The 19,668-nt window shown below is 48.3% G+C and overlaps 1 protein-coding gene across 1 annotated transcript in view; it reads right to left on the minus strand.

The window, feature by feature from the left end:
* Positions 1 to 1,568: 1,568 nt before the first annotated feature.
* The window catches only part of THBS2 (thrombospondin 2), a 39,502-nt gene continuing 21,402 nt past the window's right edge, over positions 1,569 to 19,668 (minus strand). The window contains exons 12-23 of the mRNA XM_024248277.3: positions 18,903 to 19,030; positions 18,676 to 18,828; positions 17,987 to 18,205; positions 15,540 to 15,647; positions 14,050 to 14,209; positions 12,096 to 12,214; positions 11,088 to 11,322; positions 9,185 to 9,412; positions 8,123 to 8,394; positions 7,354 to 7,451; positions 6,089 to 6,228; positions 1,569 to 3,604 (exon numbers count right to left, since the gene is read on the minus strand). Of these exons, the coding sequence (XP_024104045.1) occupies positions 3,597 to 3,604; positions 6,089 to 6,228; positions 7,354 to 7,451; positions 8,123 to 8,394; positions 9,185 to 9,412; positions 11,088 to 11,322; positions 12,096 to 12,214; positions 14,050 to 14,209; positions 15,540 to 15,647; positions 17,987 to 18,205; positions 18,676 to 18,828; positions 18,903 to 19,030 (1,868 nt within the window). The 3' untranslated portion in view covers positions 1,569 to 3,596. The remainder of the gene's footprint in view (positions 3,605 to 6,088; positions 6,229 to 7,353; positions 7,452 to 8,122; positions 8,395 to 9,184; positions 9,413 to 11,087; positions 11,323 to 12,095; positions 12,215 to 14,049; positions 14,210 to 15,539; positions 15,648 to 17,986; positions 18,206 to 18,675; positions 18,829 to 18,902; positions 19,031 to 19,668) is intronic.

Here is a 19,668-nt window from a genome sequence, read left to right on the forward strand (position 1 = left end):
CGCAGCAGCCAGTGAGTTGGTCACGGTATGAAGGCTTCTCTCCTCCCGGCAATTACAGATCCCAAGCTTGGATACTTGGGAATGAAGATGTGTTATTTCACCCACCGACTCGTTCCACACGACCAAGGCCTGTGCCTGCCCTGAGGGCGAGTTGGTTGAGCCTTGTACAGACAACTCTCAGAGCGTGGGCCTGGGCCGAACCTTTCCCTGTGAGCAGCAGCATCAGCGTCTAGAACGACGGCCCTCCCCGTCCACGGTGGAAGGTGCGGAGCTGCCGTGGTGTGCTGGCAGCCGTTCACAGAAGGGAGATGGAGGGGCACAGGGCAGGTCCTCGCACGGAGTCATCCAGGTCCAGGGACACCTTCCTCCCAGGTCAGCTCACAAAGGCACCACACATTAATCCTTGGAGACAACCATTCTGATGTGGCTAAGGCCATCGACAGGGAACATGGTTGTCAGGAAACCTCAACTTTTCGATAAATGACAACAAAACCTGAATGCACGAGAAATGTATCTCATTTTAATGCCTGACTTCTAAGCATCCTTATTCAACATATTATATGTATTTTTTGTTTCATGAGTAAAATGTGCATTGAGCTTCCTCCAATAGCTGTCCATAGACCAGCCACTATCACTGCTATCATTATTTTGTTTCTAAACTTTTCTTTTACACATGTAGGTCTAGCTTTTTCCTCCATATTGATGAAATAAAACTCACTCATTTCACAACTCAAAGCCAGGGCCTTCAGTTCACAGCCCGTTGCCTCAAATGGCCTTTCCTATATCTTATTGCTTCACTGTCTGACTCACTCCAGCGTGTTTCAGCCAAGTATACTTGTTTTTATTCATCTTGCTCTCTTTTCCTCCCTCCCCCAACTCCCCCTCTTTCCCTCTCTTTGTCTCTTTCTCTCTCCCCCATCCCTCCCTCTCTTCCCCTTTCTCTCTGGATGCCCTCTCTCCCTCTCTCCCTGTTTTTCTTCTCTGTGTCTGGCTCCATAATATTCAGAAATCCCAACAAGAGCAGCTGGAGCTGCTAAAGAAACCCCAGCGTCCTGTGCTGCTGCCGTTGCCTCCTCCAACTGGTGAGCCCGATCGGCCCATTTTTAGGCAGTGCTGTGGTTGGAAATGGGCCCTTCCTCTGGGGTCCGCTACTTCCCTCCGCCTGACTCAAAAGAATAAGTCAAGAGGGAAGAACAGCTCGTATTAGGGAGAGGGTCCCGTGTGTGCTGTTGCCTTTTTCTGAATCATTTCAATCATGTTTGCCAAATTCCCTACAAGGTTCTGTTCCCTCGTTTGACAATGAGCAGAGGCAGGAGAGATGAATTCCTAAATAGTTGTATCCCACGCCGTGCTGGGAGGCTCAGCAGAACAGAGACCTGTGTCAAGCAGGGCTTCCTTCTCCACCAGGCCCTTCAGCCTGCATTTTAACCTGTGACTTGCGAGGAGATAGCCCGTGATCACGCCACAGGCCTGCTTACATTACAGGAAGCAAAATGCCAATTCCTTCGACCCCTTTCCCCCCGGTAGAAACCCTGCTAGTTCTTTTTAAAAAAGGGAGAGAGATCATGTATAGAAAACCTTTTTTACAATTTATTTCCTGTTGTTAATCTTTAAAAATGAGGTTCTAGCTAAGTGCAGGGTTTCAGTGGTGAAATTTTGACCATGTGAACACATAAATAAATATTTACAGTCTTTGGCAAAACACATGACGTTTCATCAACCTATACGATAAATTTGTTTAGAAAAACATAAATAATTTACAAAAAATATGGTACATTCTAAATATTCACATCATCATCATTCCCACACCGTTGTATGGTTGACCCCACAACACGGAAACAGAAAACCTGCACGCTGTTGACAGTCGCTACATTTAATGAAGTCTCCCAACGCTTCGTTGGTCTCGGGAATACAGCTCCACACAAAAAAGTAAAAAGTGCAGCAAAACAACAACACAACGATCAACCTCAAAGGAAACAACAAAAATAATTTTATCAAAATGCAATGTGTACATTAAGACTAAAGTTATGGATCGTTCCTGTTTGGCATAGAAATGTGATGACTATTAACAGAAAGGGGAAAAAGATTTGCCCCCTATCAGACAGACAGACTTCTCTTACTAAACCCCTTATGTGGAGTGGGATGAGTGACTATTTCCTGCAGAAAGATCATGCAACTTAAAGCCAAAAAACAAACCAACCAACAAAAAAACAAAAACAAAAACCAACTTGTGCATATTACACATGACTGATTATTGGGTGTGCCTGGCAAAACTAAATACTGATTCGTTTTCAGCGTTTGAATTAAAAGAATTCCATATACAGCAGATAGATAACAGTAACAAATATTGAACTAAAATCGCTGGCAACATTATATATTAAGGTTCCATCATAAACTCCTCATTATTCTCTATGTATTCTGTTACAGCTTCTAGCATGCTTCATCATGACAACCTAATATTATAAAGCCTCATATTTTCACAGGATTATATACTTATTAGATGTTTGTTTCTAGAAATTATACTGCATATGTGTTACTAGGCATATTTAAAATAAGTTATTGGTAAATGGAGCTGCATTCTATATTCACTTAATAAATATTAACAAAATATTTATAACCGGAACCTTAATGAAATGTATTATCAAATCAGGTAAAAGCAACTTGTCTGCAGTTACCAAAGCCTAGATACGAGTTAGATGCGCCTTTTCCAGCCTGTGCGTCTGCTCTGACTCCTCTCAGGAAGCAAAGCTGGGGAAGGAAGCTCAGGCAGGAGCTTCCCCGAAGCCACAGCAGCACAAGCAGCAGCTGAAGCACAGCACTTTGCTCTGCTAACCTTTTACTTAAATGAGGTTTTGCCAAATCCACATCTGGAACCATGTCACACCCATTTTGCAAGGATGTTTGTTCTTTGATGAAACTGCATCTCTACTGCACATGAGGGCTTTCATTGTAGGACAAGAGGAGAGTTCGTTTATTTTTGTAACTGCTTTCCATGTTCCAATTAGTTAATCGGTAGCTTATGTCATTTGCTATGCCTATTGTCTTCTAATCTCTCCTTACTAAAACATTACTTCAAATTTGAATTGAACCTTCTTTATAATTTATTTAATGGGATTTGTGTGTCATTGTAGAGCAACTCTAATTCAAGAATAGTGACAACTTTAAGCACCAAAAGTAGTTCAGCAATATTTTTCATGCTTAATTTATCATAATGGCTTATGCACAATATTCCCTTCAACTCCATATACACATAAATACAATAAGTAATTACATTTTATATGTAAACGTCATTCTTTTTAAACAAACAAGAAAAAGCAATGTAATGGCATGCCCAATTTTCACTCCACATAAAGTCTCATATATCATCAAACTGGTTTCCTCTAGTGGGTTAGATGTTCATCTCTGAGTTCCATTGATATTTATCCTCTGAAGGCACTTGGGTTTGGGGTTGCTGGCAGGAGGTGAAGAACCATCAGAGTTAAGGTCAAGGGACAGGAGGTGCTGCTGGAGAGAGAAGCCGCAAGGACCACAATGAACTGAGGTGTCTAGGGACCATGGCACGCACAGGGCATTGCCGGAAATGCAGCAAATCTTGTTTAAATATCTACAAAAAGAAAAAAAAAGCAATAAACAGAATTAGCATAACTGGGCCATGGGTAGTGTTTTATTTTGTTTTACCTAGAACCTGAAATATAATTACTTTAATTAAAGATGAGATCTACCATATGGATGGATGGATGGATGGATGGATGAAATGAATGGGTGGGTGGGTGGGTGGATGGATGGATGGATGGATGGATGGATGGATGGATGGATGGATGGATGGATGGGTGGATGGATGAGATGGGTGGGTGGGTGGATGAGATGGATGGGTGGATAGATGGATGAAATGGATGGGTGGATGGATGAAATGGGTGGGTGGATGGATGGATGGATGGGTGGATGGATGGATGGGGTGGGTGGGTGGGTGGATGAGATGGATGGATGGATGGATGAAACAGGTGGGTGGATGGATGGATGAGTGGGTTGGTGGATGAGATGAATGAGTGGATGGATGAAATGAGTGGGTGGATGGATGGATGAGTGGGTTGGTGATGAGATGAATGGGTGGATGAGATGAATTGATGGATGTATGAATGAGACAGGTGGGTTGGTGGTGGAGATGGATGGGTGGGTGGGTGGCTGAGATGGATGGATGGATGGGATAGATGAGTGGGTGGGGGTGGTTGAAATGGATGGGTGGATAGGTGGGTGGATGGATGGGTGGATGAGATGGATGGGTGGGTGGGTGGATGGACTAGATGGATAGGTGGATGGGTGGGTGGATGGATGGATGGATGAGATGGATGGGTGGGTGGATGGACTAGATGGATAGGTGGATGGGTGGGTGGATGGATGGATGGATGAGATGGGTGGGTGTGTGGGTGGGTGGATGGATGAATGAATGGATGGATGGATGAGATGGATGGTTGGGTGAATGGATGAGATGGATGGGCAGATGAGTAGATGGATGGATGAGATGGATGGATGGATGGATGGATGGATGAGATAGGTGGATGGATGGATGGATGAGATAGGTGGGTGGGTGGATGAGATGGATGGATGGGTGGGTGGGTGGATGGAGGGATGAGTGGGTTGGTGGATGAGATGGATGGATGGATGAGATGGATGAGTGGGTGGGTGAGTGGCTGAGATGAATGGATGGATGGATAAATGGATGGATGGATAAGATGGATGGATAAGTGCTGGGTGGATGGATGGATGATGAGTGGGTAAGTGAATGAGATGAGTGGATGGATGGATGGATGAGTAGGTGGGTGGATGAGATGGATGGATAGATGGATGGATGAGATGGATGGATTGATAGGTGGGTGGATGGATGGATGAGTAGGTGGGTGAGTGGATGAGATGAATGGATGGATGGGATAGATGAGTGAGTGGGGGTGAATGAAATGGTTGGGTGGATGTGTGGGTGGGTGGATGGATGGATGGATGAAATGAATGAGTGGGTGGGTGGGTGAGTGGATGGATTAGATGGATAGATGGATGGGTGGGTGGATGGATGGATGGATGAGATAGTTGGGTGGGTGGATGGGTGGATGGATGGATGGGTGAGATGGGTGGGTGTGTGGGTGGGTGGGTGGGTGGATGGATGGATGGATGGATGAGATGGATGGTTGGGTGGATGGATGAGATGGGCAGTTGGGTGGATGGATGGATGGATGGATGGGTGGATGGATGAGATATATGGGTGGGTGGATGAATGATATGGATGGGAGGAAATGAGATGCCTTGAAAGACATCCTAACTTAAGGAGAAGAAAACCTCCACAGAAGCAAGCAGAGAAATCAACCCCAACAGGGTTTTGCCCTGTTGGCCAGGCTGGTCTCGAACTCCTGACCTCAGGGGATCCACCCACCTTGGCCTCCCAAAGGGCTAGGATTACAGGCATGATCCACTGCCCCCAGCCAAACACATGATTTTCAATGTGTGATTCTTGAGAAGCATCCTGAGCCTTATTTACTGCATCTATGGAAGGGTAATGCACATTTGAAGGCAAGGAATTAGAGCAGATGGGATTCAAGTTATCTTCCAGGTCTATAATATTTTGATTCAAATATACCTGTAGTGAGATAACTATAGAGAAACCCCTTCCTTCCTTCCTTCTTTCTTTCCTTCCTTCCTTCCTGCGTGCCTGCCATTGCTAATGCAAGGGTACCAATCTAAAATGGCGTCAGGAGCCTGGAAGTGGAGGAAATCTAGGAAACTCTAGGATATGGCACAATGAGGATGGGTGGGACCTGTAAATAATTGGAAAGTGTTCTACCAGAGGCATCCAAATGCAATTAAAAACAAAACAATCCAAGCTGACCAAATGAAATGGCTGCTTGGAATGTACAGGGGGCTCATGTGTGGTATTGTGCATTAGGTTTATTGCCCTGATGTACAGCTTTTGTAAGTGGAAGAATGCACTGTGTACCCCTTTCTCTTTCCGGCAGCTTTTGTAAGTGGAAGAGTGCACTGTGTACCCCTTTCCCTTTCCGGGTGCCACATGCCTTCCCCACTAATCTGAAGTGCTCACACTCACCTCTGCATTCGTACTTGAGGTCTGAGAAATAGACCATTTCTTGAGAGAAGACAAATAGACCCAGCCGCCCGCCAGCGTAGGTTTGGTCATAGATAGGTCCTGAGTCTGCCATGACCTGTTTTCCTTCATGCACTAAGACTCTAAAAATGGTGTTTAGAAAGAAGAGGAAAGAAAGAGAACATGAACTCTGTGAAGCATTCAGCAGTGGTGGAAGGTCAGCTCCAGACACAAGCTGTGGATACTCTGCCCAGGGCTTCAGTGCCCCAGGGGGCATTGCTGGCTTTCTCCTTTGGAGCTCCAGCCACCCCTGGTGCAGCACTGATCCAGGGCACACCTTCCTTCTTGCAACCACAGTATTGTCACAATCTGTGAGTTCACTTACAGTCACCTGGGCAAGGGCTTTAGAGGAGACTCTACCTTTGGTGGGGTGAGGAGGAAGCTTTCCACTTCCTGGGAAGACGCACTGGACTCTCCCTACTTCACCTTGTGCTAAAACCATGAGCTCACCAGCTCTCCTCTCCACTGTGGAAGCTGCGTGGGAGCAGGACTGGATACACCAAGCCCCCGACAGGAGGATGGGACATAAAAGTGAATAAACAGGAGGCCCCCTAGGAAAACATTCCAGCCAGGCCACGAGCCTGCACTTCACCCACACAGATCTGCCCACTATTGCCAGGGACTCACACACTCCTGGCATCTGCACAGAGTCTGGCCTGATCTTGGTGCTTATTAACTTTGAAAAAACAAAAACAAAAACACCTTGATTTTAAATTTACCACATTTTGTTTGAATAAAAATCAATTAGAAATGCTGTTAAACCAAGGGAAAAGATTCTGTTGGGCTAACCGTGTCAAAACTTCATACAACTGTGTCTTAAATTCAGCCATTTACATCATCAGAAACAGGTACAAACCTAGTCTCCAATAAAGCACATGCTAATTCTGCAAAGATGCAGTTATTTTAATTGCAGTTGTTCTCCCCTGCCTGGGGTATTCATTAGGAGAAAATACGGTTATCATCCCAAAACAAAGCAGATTGTATATTCTCCTTTTCAACCATTTTTTAAAAATACTTAATATTTAGTAGAGATGCAGGATAGAAAAGAGAAGGCAGTTAATGCTGAAGAATCATCCAGAGTAAAACAAAAAGTTAGAATTCACTTGAGCTTATTTGTCTATTAATGTTCAAACGTGCCGTCTGATGGAAGCATGTTGGAAGAAATGCAGCCCCTTGGAAGAAATGCAGCTGTGCTGACTTGCCCTCACCTGATGTAGCCGGTCTTGGGCCTGTGAGTCAGATGCCACCTGTAGGCCGTGTAGTCCTTCCAGCCAATGTTCCTGGGGTCGTGCCATAAGGTTCGCACCTGAGAGAGAACATAGCACTCTTGAGTGCCATGGGCACCCGGGGCCTTAACCACAGCTCTGTAACACCAAGCAGGAAGCAAAAACATGACTTTGCAAGTTCATGCTTAAGACTCATGGTGCTCCATATCTCTCTGATGTGTTTATCATCCAAATCTCTACTGTGGATTGAAGCCCATGGACAGAGAGTGTGGCTCAGGGCTGAGAGCCCAGGCACCTGACCCTCAGATTCCTGGACTGAAGAGCCCAGGCACCTGACCCTCAGATTCCTGGGTTCATGTCTGGATCTTCTCTTTCCTTAATATGGGATGTTGGGCAAAATACTTAAAAGTTTTGATATTCAATTCTCCCTAGCTTCAATTTTTAAAATATTTTTTCATATTATATCTTTGATCATTATGTCCTATGCTCATTCCCTATCTCCAGAAGAGGGTAAAAGAGGTTTAATTTGTAAAAGGATTAGCAACTGTATTTAACTGGTAATTATCAACTGTGTTGAGTTGTAACCCCAGGCACAGTGCCTATAATAAAGTAAGATTATTAAAATAACTGTGCCTGGAGTTAAAATTAATAAAAACAAAAGTGGGGTCTCTGGATTGGGCTAGTACTGCTGAAACGCCCCACAGCCGCAGTGGCGCAGAGGAGATGCGTGGGCCCGGCCAGCCAACCTCACCTGCCCTGGTGTGTTCCCCGTGTGCCACAGCGCATTCCTCAGGTGCTCGCCCGTCCCCGTGGTGGAGTTCACCACCTTGAGGGACACACCGGAGTAGCCATAGGCCCGCGTGGGCTGGTCCTCCCAGTAGGTCTGTGTCACCTGCTTCCACATCACCACGTAGAAGCGGCTGCTTGACTGGTAGCCAAAGACGAAGCCAGCATAGTCGTCGTCCCGGTCAGTGTTTACGTAGAATGTGCCACTGAAGTCCACGGACCCAAACTCATCAAAACCTGGATGCAACACCATAAGGTTTCATTAGAAACACCTTTCAGGTGGCCAGGAGTGGTGACTCATGCCTGTAATCCCAGCACTTTGAGAGGCCGAGGTGGGCAGATCACCTGAGGTCAAAAGTTTGAGACTGGTCTGACCAACATGGCGAAACCTCGTCTCTACTAACAATACAAAAATTAGCTGGGCATGGTGGTGGGCACTTGTAATCCCAGCTACTCAGGAGGCTGAGGCAGAAGAATCACTTGAACCCGGGAACGAAGGTTGCAGTGAGCTGAGATTGTACCACTATACTCCAGCCTGGGCGACAAGAACAAGACTTCATCTCAAAAAAAAAAAAAAAAAAAGAAAAAAAGAAAAAAAAGAAAAAAAGAAACAGGTTTCAGGCAATCCCCAGCTTGGCCCTGTGACCATCTGACAGTGGATGCCCAGTGGGCGGGGCGGGCTCCCCTCTTCATCCCACTGGGCTCTTTTACCATGAGATTAGTGGAATAGAAGGGATTTTTTTTAGATCCAACTTACAAGAGTTCTGAGAGGATTATGAGGTCCCATTTCATAGACCAAGTCTATAAAATAAAATGGTTTACTGAAATTTCAGAGACTTCAGAGCGGCAGGTGCATGTACCTGTCAAGGTTATTTAGGCAGACAGTTTCACAGACCATGGAAGGATGGGGGCTTCCAGAAAGACCACATGGCATCCCACCTGCATGATCTTAAAGCGCAGTCTGCATCCTCTGTAGGCGCCTCCCCCGGAGCAATGCTGCCACCACCGCCGTGTCTCAGAGACTCACCTACAGCGATGCCGGGGTCCGAGTTGGCTGTCTGAACCAGCTCCTTGCCTTGATGGCGAATGACCCAGTTGGGATCAATTTGGGTGGTCCCTTTGGGATCCAAGGGGACCATCTGGAAGTTCCTGAAGTCTGTCTCACTGATGGCATTGTTTTCAGGACACACATCATCAATATCTGGGACATTGTCATTGTCAAAATCATCTTTACAAATATCACCCCGTCCATCACCTATGCACAAAGAACAAGCACAAAAAGAAGAAAAAGAAAAAACACAAAAAACAAAGAAGCAAAGTCGGTGGTTTGCCATTTGCTTTTCTATGTCTGAGAAACATGAGTGCATCTTTCCCAGAACATCTAAGACTGAGTGCTTTGCAGTGTTTTGTGGATTCATGCCCTACAGTCTCCAAAACATTTGACTTCACAGGAGCCTCAACTCTTTTCACGACATTTTTGTGATAAATACACAGCAAAGGCCAGCACAGCAAATTCACATAAAGCCATTTCTCACCGTGTTCCAAACTCAATGCTGCAGGTATAAAACCTGAATGGCTGTCAAGTAATATCAACCTGCATTTCCAGCTTTGTGTTTGGATAGTTTTCTGAATGTCTGTTATTACTTTTCTTAGTCATCCTTGCTTTTTATAGTCTATTTGGCATTAAAGCAGAACTCACACTAAAATGGTTTTTCCTAGGGAGACATGGACTTCTGCTGTTTACTGGGTCCTTGTCAAGTTTTCAGTGGGGTTGTGGCATGGTGGGGAGTGGGGATGAGGTGGGCCTGGTGCAAACAGGGGGACCATGAATTTGCCACGTGTCCAGTCTATCAGTCTACGGCAATGACGATAACCTGACAGGCAGATTGCAATGTACTGAATTAGCTACCACATGGCCTGCTGTTTTAGAAGGAGGAAAGGCAAGTTGGATTGAATATTTCATCATATTCTTCAACTAGTTTCCATTCTGTTCAAGAACATACTCTACCTACCACGTGTTAGGCACGTAGTTGGTATCAGGGCATTCTGAAATGCTGAAATGCTGCTCTGCCTGTCAGCTTCTCTCTGTCCCTGTCCCTGGGGAAAGGCTGCCTGGGGAGCAAGCCCCTGCATGCCCGAACACGGAATCCAGATGAGGCTTGCTGTGCTCACTCCATCCCTTCATGCTGCTCGGGGAGAACCCAGGAGCTGCCCTTCTGATCCCAGCATCTCCCATGTACTTCTGAGTCATGCTGTCTCAGATGCCCCTCAAGTCCTTATCTCCATCTGTCAAGGACGCGGCTTCCAAAGAGAGCCTGTGTCAGCCAGGCCCCACTCCAAGTGAGGGCCACTTTCTCACAGCCTCCCCGGAAGCCCCAGAGCACAGCTGTGCCCTTGTTTATTACTCAGGGACACTGACTTAGAGGACTGCAGCCCATCCAGCTCCTTCCTCAGGTCCCCGTGGCTATGGGCTACCTATTCATGCTCACTGCTGAGCAAAGCAGCTCTTCCTCTCATGCTTCACACTCATGCCACTTTTGTTGGCTGTGCTTTCAAAAAAATCCTCCCTGTCCCCTGCCTGGCCCCATACACCAAATTCCCAATTCATCCTACGTTTGTAACCCGCATTCTTTCCAGGAGATCGTCAACAATCTGGAAGTTATATGGAGGCAGGGATTTCTCCTCCTCCCGACATGCACACACACTTGAGGCAGCACACCTGTTGAAGGGCACACACACAGCCAAGAATGTGTTGAGCATCAGGGCAGAAGAAACTCATATTGCATGGACCCACAGCTTTAAGAGGCCCAAAGTCATTGCCCTTTTTCCAGCAGCAGATTTAAGATGATCTCCGTGCATACATATCTCTGCCTTGGCGGGTTGCTCAGAAGCCGTTTTCCTCCACGCCCATGAGCTGAGAGAGCACCCACCGTCCAGGTCCTCCTGGTCTGGGTTGAACACAAGCCGGCAGTTGTCCCTGTCATCGGGGACGCCATCGTTGTCATCATCGGGGTCACAGGCGTCGCCCTGGCCATCTCTGTCGTGGTCAGCCTGGTTGGCGTTGGAGATGTAGGGGCAGTTGTCCTGGTTGTTCTGGTGGCCGTCGTCATCTATGTCCTCGTTGTTGTCACACTGGTCCCCGACAAGGTCATTGTCCACGTCAGTCTAGGGGATGGGGCATGAGAGAAACAGCAGAGGAGCGCCAGTTTGAGGAGGTGGAGAGGAACCAGCAGGACACGAGCCTGAGAGCCCGCCTCCTTGTCCTACAGCACAAGCCCCAGGGCCATGCAGGGGCGGCTGGCTCGAGGTCACACTGACCCTGACGTCAGGACCAGCACTGGGGCCAGGCCCCTCGGTCCAGGAATCTCTCCACCCTCTGCCACCTCTCCACAGTAATTCACTTCACTAAAGGAAGACGTGCTTCTTCACTGGAAAAGCATGAACTACCAGGTAATTATGTCTCTTTTTTACACCATTTGCTATAATATATCCTATGAGCTGCATCAAGATAACTGTCCTCCCTTGTCTCTTTCAAACGCAAACCTGGAAATGAAGCCAATTCCTATGTTGGCATCAGGAAAATGGGGAGAGAATTCTGTGCAGACACAACCTCGCTCCAGCTGATGAGGTGAAGGTGTCTATTCATTTGGCCTGTGGCCACTGAGATACAAGAATAGTGCTGAGATTTGAGTTGAGTAAATGTTTTCAATTGAAATCATTGAAAACTCCATGTTATCCTGTCTTTGTGGAGCTCATGGAAAACTCCCAAGGCCCCATGGAGGGGACTGATGAGGACCTGAGACTCGCCTGCCCACAGCTGCCCTCACCTGGTCAGGGTTGTGTACCAGGAGCAGTTGTCATAGTGATCCCCCACACCACCACCGTCCACGTCCCTCTGATGAGGACCCCCAAACCCGCCTGCCTGCGGCTGCCCTCACCTGATCAGGGTTGTGCACCAGGGGGCAGTTGTCACAGTGATCCCCCACACCGTCACCGTCCATGTCCCTCTGGTCAGTGTTGTAGACATAGGGACAATTGTCTCGTTCATTGAAGACATCTGTAGGTGTTTAAAGGGGGAAGAAAACAAAAACAAATCAGGACAGGTGAGTTTAGAAAAAGCACATTGTTTTTCCTATCACACGAAATTGCTTACAGTCACACTTCTATTTAATTATAATAAAAAGACGCCTAAGAATATAGTAAAATATAAAGACTATTAGATTTTAGAAGAACATATGACATATTTCATTACAATTCAAATTCCTTTCATTTGAAATAGAACCAACTTTTGGAGATTTCTGGGTAATGTTGCAGGAGGGGTAGTTGAATGTGCTGTCGCCGTGTAAATCTGAGCTTGCTAAATTGCTTATTTCTCCCTAATACCCACTCGGAAAGTATGCGTTGAGTTCCTAGGAGCTTATCATCCATGCACATGAGTAGGAAAAAGACAATGGCAGAGATTGGCAGGGCTTTTAGATGTCGTATCTTATTTTAAGAAATCTGAAAATAATGAGTTGCATTGATATTGAAGTTATAAAAATATAAACTAGCACTGAACTAAACAATACCATCAGTGACAGCGTCACAAATGACAGAGCAAAATGTTACACGGCAGCGAGTCCACAGGAAGAGCCAGAACTGAGCTGAGACGCTCGCTTTGCTTTGGTCAGGTGAGGTCTGGAGAAGGGAAGTAAGGAGCCCCTAAAAAATAAAAATGGAAGGGACTGGAGCTTGAGATCTGCATCCAGCACATCACAGACGCCATCCTGGATGGGGAGCCGAGGAGCCCCTGGCCACCACGAGCCCTCAGACAGCAACCCAGCACGTTCCTGGAGACCGAGACGAGGGTGGAGGCAGAAATCAGTGGAAAAGGTTAGATTGAGAAAACCGCTGTGAGACAGAACAGCAGGTTGGGGCAGCTCAGAAGGGGGGTGGCTGGTGCAGGGCTGGGAAGAGGACTTCACGAGGCGCAGGGTGGAGGAGCTGGGGCCGAGCTCCAGCGTGGACGTGAGCCTGCCCCTAGCTCCTGCTGGTTCTACAGAAGCACTCGCCTGGTCTCCAGGCACCCCGAGAGAAGGGACGGCCGTGCGGTGACGGTGGCACTGGGTTGCAGAGCTCACTTACCAAGGCCAGCGAACTCTCCGGGTGAAGCAGCAACCGGGAGCAGTGGCAGAGGTAACCACAATACACCCATGTTATTCTAACTCCTAGAAGCTCAGTTTGATGAAAACACGTAATGCCTTCTTGGACTTTTTGAATGAAGGGTGAACATTAGAAAAGACACCCTGAAGAAGCACGAGGCCCAGGACTGCAAGGCTGGGGTCAGAAAGAGGAGGATACCAAATGCGTAGCTTTCTCTAGGGCGGTCCTGTGGCTGGTGTCCCCTGACCCTCAGGAAAAGGCAAGGCAGAATAAGCATGGGCCCCTATTGGAATAACTGAATGAATCATTTAATCTTATAGTAGTGTAAAAATGAAAGGAGCTTATCAAAATTCAGAATAAAACATGAAACTTGCAAATGCCTCCAATTGTGACCCTTAAAACACATGCATTGGGCCAGGCACGGTAGCTCACGCCTGTAATCTCAGCACTTTGGGAGGCCAAGGCAGGCAGATCACTTGAGGTCAGGAGTTTGAGACCAGCCTGGCCAACATGGTGAAACCCCGTCTCTACTAAAAATACAAAATTAGCCGGGCGTGGTGGTGCGTGCCTGTGATCCCAGCCACTCAGGAGGCTGAGGCAGGAGAATCGCTTGAGCCCAGAAGGTGGAGATCGCAGTGAGCCAAGGTGGTGCTATCGCACTCCAGCCTGGGCAACAAGAGTGAAACTCCATCTCAAAAAAAAAAAAAAAAAAAAAATAGTGCATACGTGGAAAGGAGCAGAAGCACCCACCGTCCCCGTCAATGTCCACGGAGCAGGCGTCACCCTCTCCGTTGTTGTCTGTGTCTATCTGGGCAGGGTTGTGCACATAAGGGCAGTTGTCACAGCGGTCCCCAACCTCATCCTTGTCATAGTCAGCCTGGCGGGGATTGAAGAGGAGCTGGCAGTTGTCCTGGAACACCAAGAAAGGGAAGACTTTAACAAAGATCATAGGAATATGTGTCGGGCCGTTTAGCACTTATGAGTTATGTACTCAAAGTTGATGAAAATCAATATAGAAATCAAACAAACACAAAAGCCAGTTAGGGCTGGACTGTGACTCACACCTTTAAACACAGCTGGGCACTGTGGCTCACACCTGTAATCCCAGCATTTCAAAAAGCCAGTTAGGGCCGGGCACGGGGCTCACACCTTTCATCCCAGCACTATGGGAGGCTGAGGCGGGCGGATCACCTGAGGTCAGGAGTTCAAGACCGGGGCCAGGTACAGTGGCTCACACCTTTAATCCCAGTACTTTAAAAAGCCAGTTAGGGCCGGGCGCAGTGGCTCACACCTTTAATCCCAGTACTTTAAAAAGCCAGTTAGGGCCGGGCGCAGTGGCTCACACCTTTAATCCCAGCACTTTGGGAGGCCAAGGCAGGCGGATCACCTGAGGTAAGGAGTTCGAGACCTGCCTGGCCAACATGGTAAAACCCCATCTCTACTAAAAATACAAAAATGAGCTGGGCGTGGTGGTGCGTGCCTGTAATCCCAGTTACTCGGGAGACTGAGGCAGGAGAATCGCTTGAACCCAGAAGGTGGAGACTGCAGTGAGCCAAGATCATGCCATTGCACTCCAGCCTGGGCGACAAAAAAAAAAAGTTAGCCCTCACCACTTTTTCAATATCAAATCATTTTATCATTATTTATGCATCAGTCTTTTGTTGAAAATTTGGAGATTGCTAAGGCAAAAATGGTATAACATACACTTCATGGTGAGGACAGATATGTAAATATGAAATAAATGAATGGATTAGTGAGTCAGTTTCTCCCATCAAAGTCAGATGTAAGAAAGCAGTGAGTAAAAACTTGATCTATTCTTGCTAGAGCTGTTTTGTGTACAGATATGTTAAACCATTTGTGTTTGCAGCAATTTTCTCAGAAAAATTGTAATATTTTAAACGTTGCCATAAAGGCAAGTCTATCACTCATGGTGGTGTCAGGCTTGCCCATCACTGGCTCCTCAGCAGAAGGAGAGGAGGTCTTCTATTTTTGTGTAGTTAAAATAGAAAAAATTATTCAAAACATTTCCGGCAGCACATCCTGGGCAGCCCCATGCACTGAGGTAAAATCCGCTTTTGCAAACGAATAACTTTATAGTGACCTTTGGGAACTGCTTATGCACAAACACTTGCAGGACAATGGCAGTTACGTTGACAAGGGCTGTTTGGTATAAAGCGGCCTCCTGCGGACCTCGCTGCTCCTGGAACCCAGGGCAGGTGCGCGGCACAAGCCGCTCCTACCTTCTCATCGGTCACACCGTCATTGTCGTCGTCATCATCACAGGCATCGCCAATCCCGTCCTTGTCAAAGTCTTCCTGTCCAGAATTTGGCAGATGGGGGCAGTTATCCTGCAATTAGAGAAGGAAGAATACTTGGAAAAACATTTAGGAAAGCGCCTCTTTCAGGAATGCAGGTGAAATGAAACCAGCATGGTGCTGAGGAAGGAAGCGTGCCTCGTCTGTCCTCGATCTCAAGCGGGAGCTCAGAGAGGAGCCAGGAGGCCAGAGGCGCATGAATTTCTTCTCAACTCCTGCCCTGGAAATTATGTCACCACTACTCACGAGGGAGACAAAAGAAACTTGTGTTCGGAGCCCAGAATCCCAGTGCGGTTGCCAAACAACTGCAGAAACAAGAAGAGAATGACAAGGTACTGCTCTGAGAGAACATGGGAGAGAAAAGAGGCTTTAGTGGTGCTTTCCTTCCCACAGACTTCAGCTCATAAATCAAAATGCCAACGCTTATAAATGTTTAACCCTCACCAGCCAAAAGATCTCAAAGAAAAGAGTCTTTCAAATATGTATGTGATATGTTCAGAAACCAGGGCTGAGAACTTGAAATTATCTGCCAACTCAACTTTTCATGGTGAGTGGGTAATGCATGTAATTGGGCAAAAAACTCCTTTCATTTCAGTCCAGTTATACCACAATTTAAAGCTGAGCTGTGCAAACACGAACAACTCGAGGGAATTGGAAATCCAGTAAAAGGTAGAGAGTAGAGCATCCGTTTCAGTTTCATGAACATGTGTATAAGAGCCCCAAGGGGTGTGTCATCCCCGTGGCTCAAAGCACATCACTCATTGAATCAGAAGACAGAACCTGGGGTCTTGTGCTGGAGCCCAGAGTTTCAGCACTTACAGATTAAGAAAGGAGAGCATGTTGTTTGTCATGGAGGACACGGATCCCAAATGGGGACCCCTGGCAATGGGGAGGATCCAGCACCTGTGTGTCGGGTTAATATGGGAACAGGCATAGGGGTCCCTTGTCAAGTCTCACTTTTAAATCCTTTTGTGTATGTGTGTGTGTGTGTATATATATATATATATATAAATTATGTACCATTTTCGAAGTTATTAAATTTCCATCTAAAATTCCAAAATGATGGAAAGAATAATCAGGATATCTTCTAGCAGCACGGACTCAGCTGCAGCTGACCTTCTGAAATCAGGGGCTTCAAGAAGGGTAGGCTGGGTAGCCAAGGGGTGTAACATAGGTTGGGATCAGTGCCTCATTGATTTTAAAACATATTCATATTTTGTTCCAGTCAGTATTTGCCATCTTTAATCAAGAGGGACCGAAAGAGAAAATTAACACAAAATTCACAGGAATTATTAAATATTAAATAAATGAATATATTTATATTTTCAAGTGATATTTTGTGTCAGTTTGTGGCATTTCCATGTCTGACTTTCTTAAGGCATAAAACTGCACTAAAACATTTTGGGGCACCCTGTGAGGTGGACTGAGTGGCGGTCCCCACAATGGATGTCCGCGTCCTAGTGTCTGGAGCCCAGGGATGTCACCTGATATGGCTGAAGTGAATTTCATCTTATATGGTAACAAGTGTAATTAGATTAAGGACCTTGAACAGAGAGGCTCATCCTAGATTATCTGGGTGGGCCCTAAATACAACCACAGGTGTTCTTATCAAAGAGAGGCAGAGGAAGTTTGGGGAGAGAAAGGCACTGGAGAAAGTGGTGTGAAGCAGACCAGAGGTCAGGGTGGTGCAGCCACCAGCGCCAGAAGCCCAGTGACGCCTGAGCCAAAGAAGCTGGGAGAAGCAGAGGTAGCATGGCCCCGCTAGCACCTTGACGTTGTGTTTCTGGCCTCCAGAGCTGTGAGATAACAGATTTCTGTTGTTCTCAGCCTCCCGGGCCGTGGTGTTCGTTCCAGCGGCCACAGGAAAGCAGTCCAGCCTGTGACGGGCCCCGAAGGAGCTCCTTCTTCCAGCCAGCTGAGCAGCTCCTTATACTGCAACACGCTTGGGCTTTGGGAAGAAAACCATGTCCTAACTCTTTCCAAGTGACACAGCCTGGCCAGACCTGCCTGAGACACAATGGCCTCTGCACAGCCTGGAGCGGAGAGCGGAGCCGGCATCCTCCCTCTGCTCAGTTTCAGGTGTTACGACGCGCGCAATTGCAAATATGGGCCGACGGGCCTGCGGTTCTCTGTGCCCAGCAGTGGGCGGCGCCAGAGTGTGGCTGTGTCTACTAAGGACCTCCAGAAAGGGCTTCGGGGGGGATGCATTCAACCTGGTGATCAGGCAAGAGGCCTGAGAGACCCTCCTTCCAAAGTCACCGTGCTTCCAAATTCCCTGTGCTCCCCCCGCCCCCCGTCGACGTGGCGTCCCCGGCGCCAGGAGGAGGGCTGACCGCCGTGGCCCTGTGTGCCCTGCGAGCCCCGCGCCTCACCTTGATGCAGTGGTAGGTGGCGTTGGTGGCGCAGACCAGGTTGAGGTTGGGCCAGCCGTCCAGGTCCGAGTCCTCCCCGCAGATAAGCCCGTCGCCCGCGTAGCCTGTCTGGCACTCGCACTTGTACATGGGGTCGCTGAAGTGGCCCAGGTAGATGCACTCCGCGTGCTTGTGGCAGTTGTGTGTCTTGTCCTTGCATGGGTTTTCGGGCTCACACACCTACGGGGAGGAGGGCTGCGTGGTTAGCGACCGGCAGGACGATGGCTCCGGAGGCGTCGAGGCGGGGCGTCGGGCACCGCAGCCCCCAGCAGGTCCGGTCCCAAGCGGACCCAAGTCCTGAAGTGGGAAGGGCTTTCTGGACGTGCACTTGAGGTGCTGTTCGTTCCTGAGGCTCTGTGAGTGACTCAGCCATCATTTCTGAGCCTCGGCTGCAGCTCACCAAGGGATGCCGCTAACAGCTGAGAGGTTGCGGCCTGACCCTCACAGGCCCCGCCTGAGCACTCAGCCCCGCGCCCCGCGCTGAGAGCAGCAGCCGAGCCGTGTAGGTGCTCAGCTTCCCCGCGCCAGCCCCTCCCATGTCTCTCCTGGGCCACGCCACCCCTTCCTCTCCTTTCTCCTGCTTCTTTTCTGAACTCATCTGATTTTTGCAAAGCCTCGCGCAACACACAAGGAAGGCCGGCCTTGCGTACTTGCTTTTCCATCTTGGCTGCTTCCAGGCCGACCCCGACGGGCTGGCTCCCTCTGTATCGGGGCGGGCAGGGCAGGCAGTGGAAGCCGGGCTGAGTGTTGACACAGCGAGGCACCTTGCTGGTGGAGAAGCAGATGTCGGGGACCAGGGCACACTGCGGGGACAAGCAGACATGAGAGGCCGCTCCCGACCTCCAGGGCGCCCACAGCCCAGGGCGGGGTTACCCACCTCGTCCAGGTCCTCACAGTGGGTGCCATTGCCCAAGAAGCCCACAGGGCAGGAGCCGCATGACCAGGACCCATCGGGGAAGCTGCTGCACTGGGCTCCCGGGAAGCAGGGGTTGGATAAACAGCCATCTGTGTGGGAGAAGGCGGAGCAGAGTTCACCACGCACCCTGCGCAGCACAGAAGGAAGCCCGCCCTGTGTGCTGTCAAACACTCTGGGATGTCTTTGTCATCAAATTGTGTAGTCAGGAATACTCTGGTATGATTCTGGATGATCATCAAGAGGCATCATCTCCAAGATTGCATTGCTCAGGTGGACACAGTGCAGCGGGTTGCAGAAGCACGTGTACATTATGACTACAGGCCACGGGCCACACCACACAACTACCCACACGCCACCTTCCACAACACACAACTGCCTACGTGCCATGTTCCACAACACAGAACTACATGCCAGGTGCCACACCACAAACCTACCTACGCGCCACATTCTGGACCACACAACTACCCACGTGCCACCTTCCACACCACACAACTACCTACACGCCATATTCCAGACCATACAACTACCACTTACCACCTTCCAGACCACACAGCTGCCCACGCACCAACTTCCACAGCACACAACTACACCCCAGGTGCCACACCGCACAACTACCTACGTGCCACTTCTGGACCACACAACTACCCACGTGCCACCTTCCACACTACACAACTACACCCCAGGTGCCACACTGCACAACTACCTATGCGCCACATTCCAGACCACA

The sequence above is a fragment of the Pongo abelii genome, chromosome 5 (assembly GCF_028885655.2).
Source record: "Pongo abelii isolate AG06213 chromosome 5, NHGRI_mPonAbe1-v2.0_pri, whole genome shotgun sequence".
NCBI classification, from domain to species: domain Eukaryota; kingdom Metazoa; phylum Chordata; class Mammalia; order Primates; family Hominidae; genus Pongo; species Pongo abelii.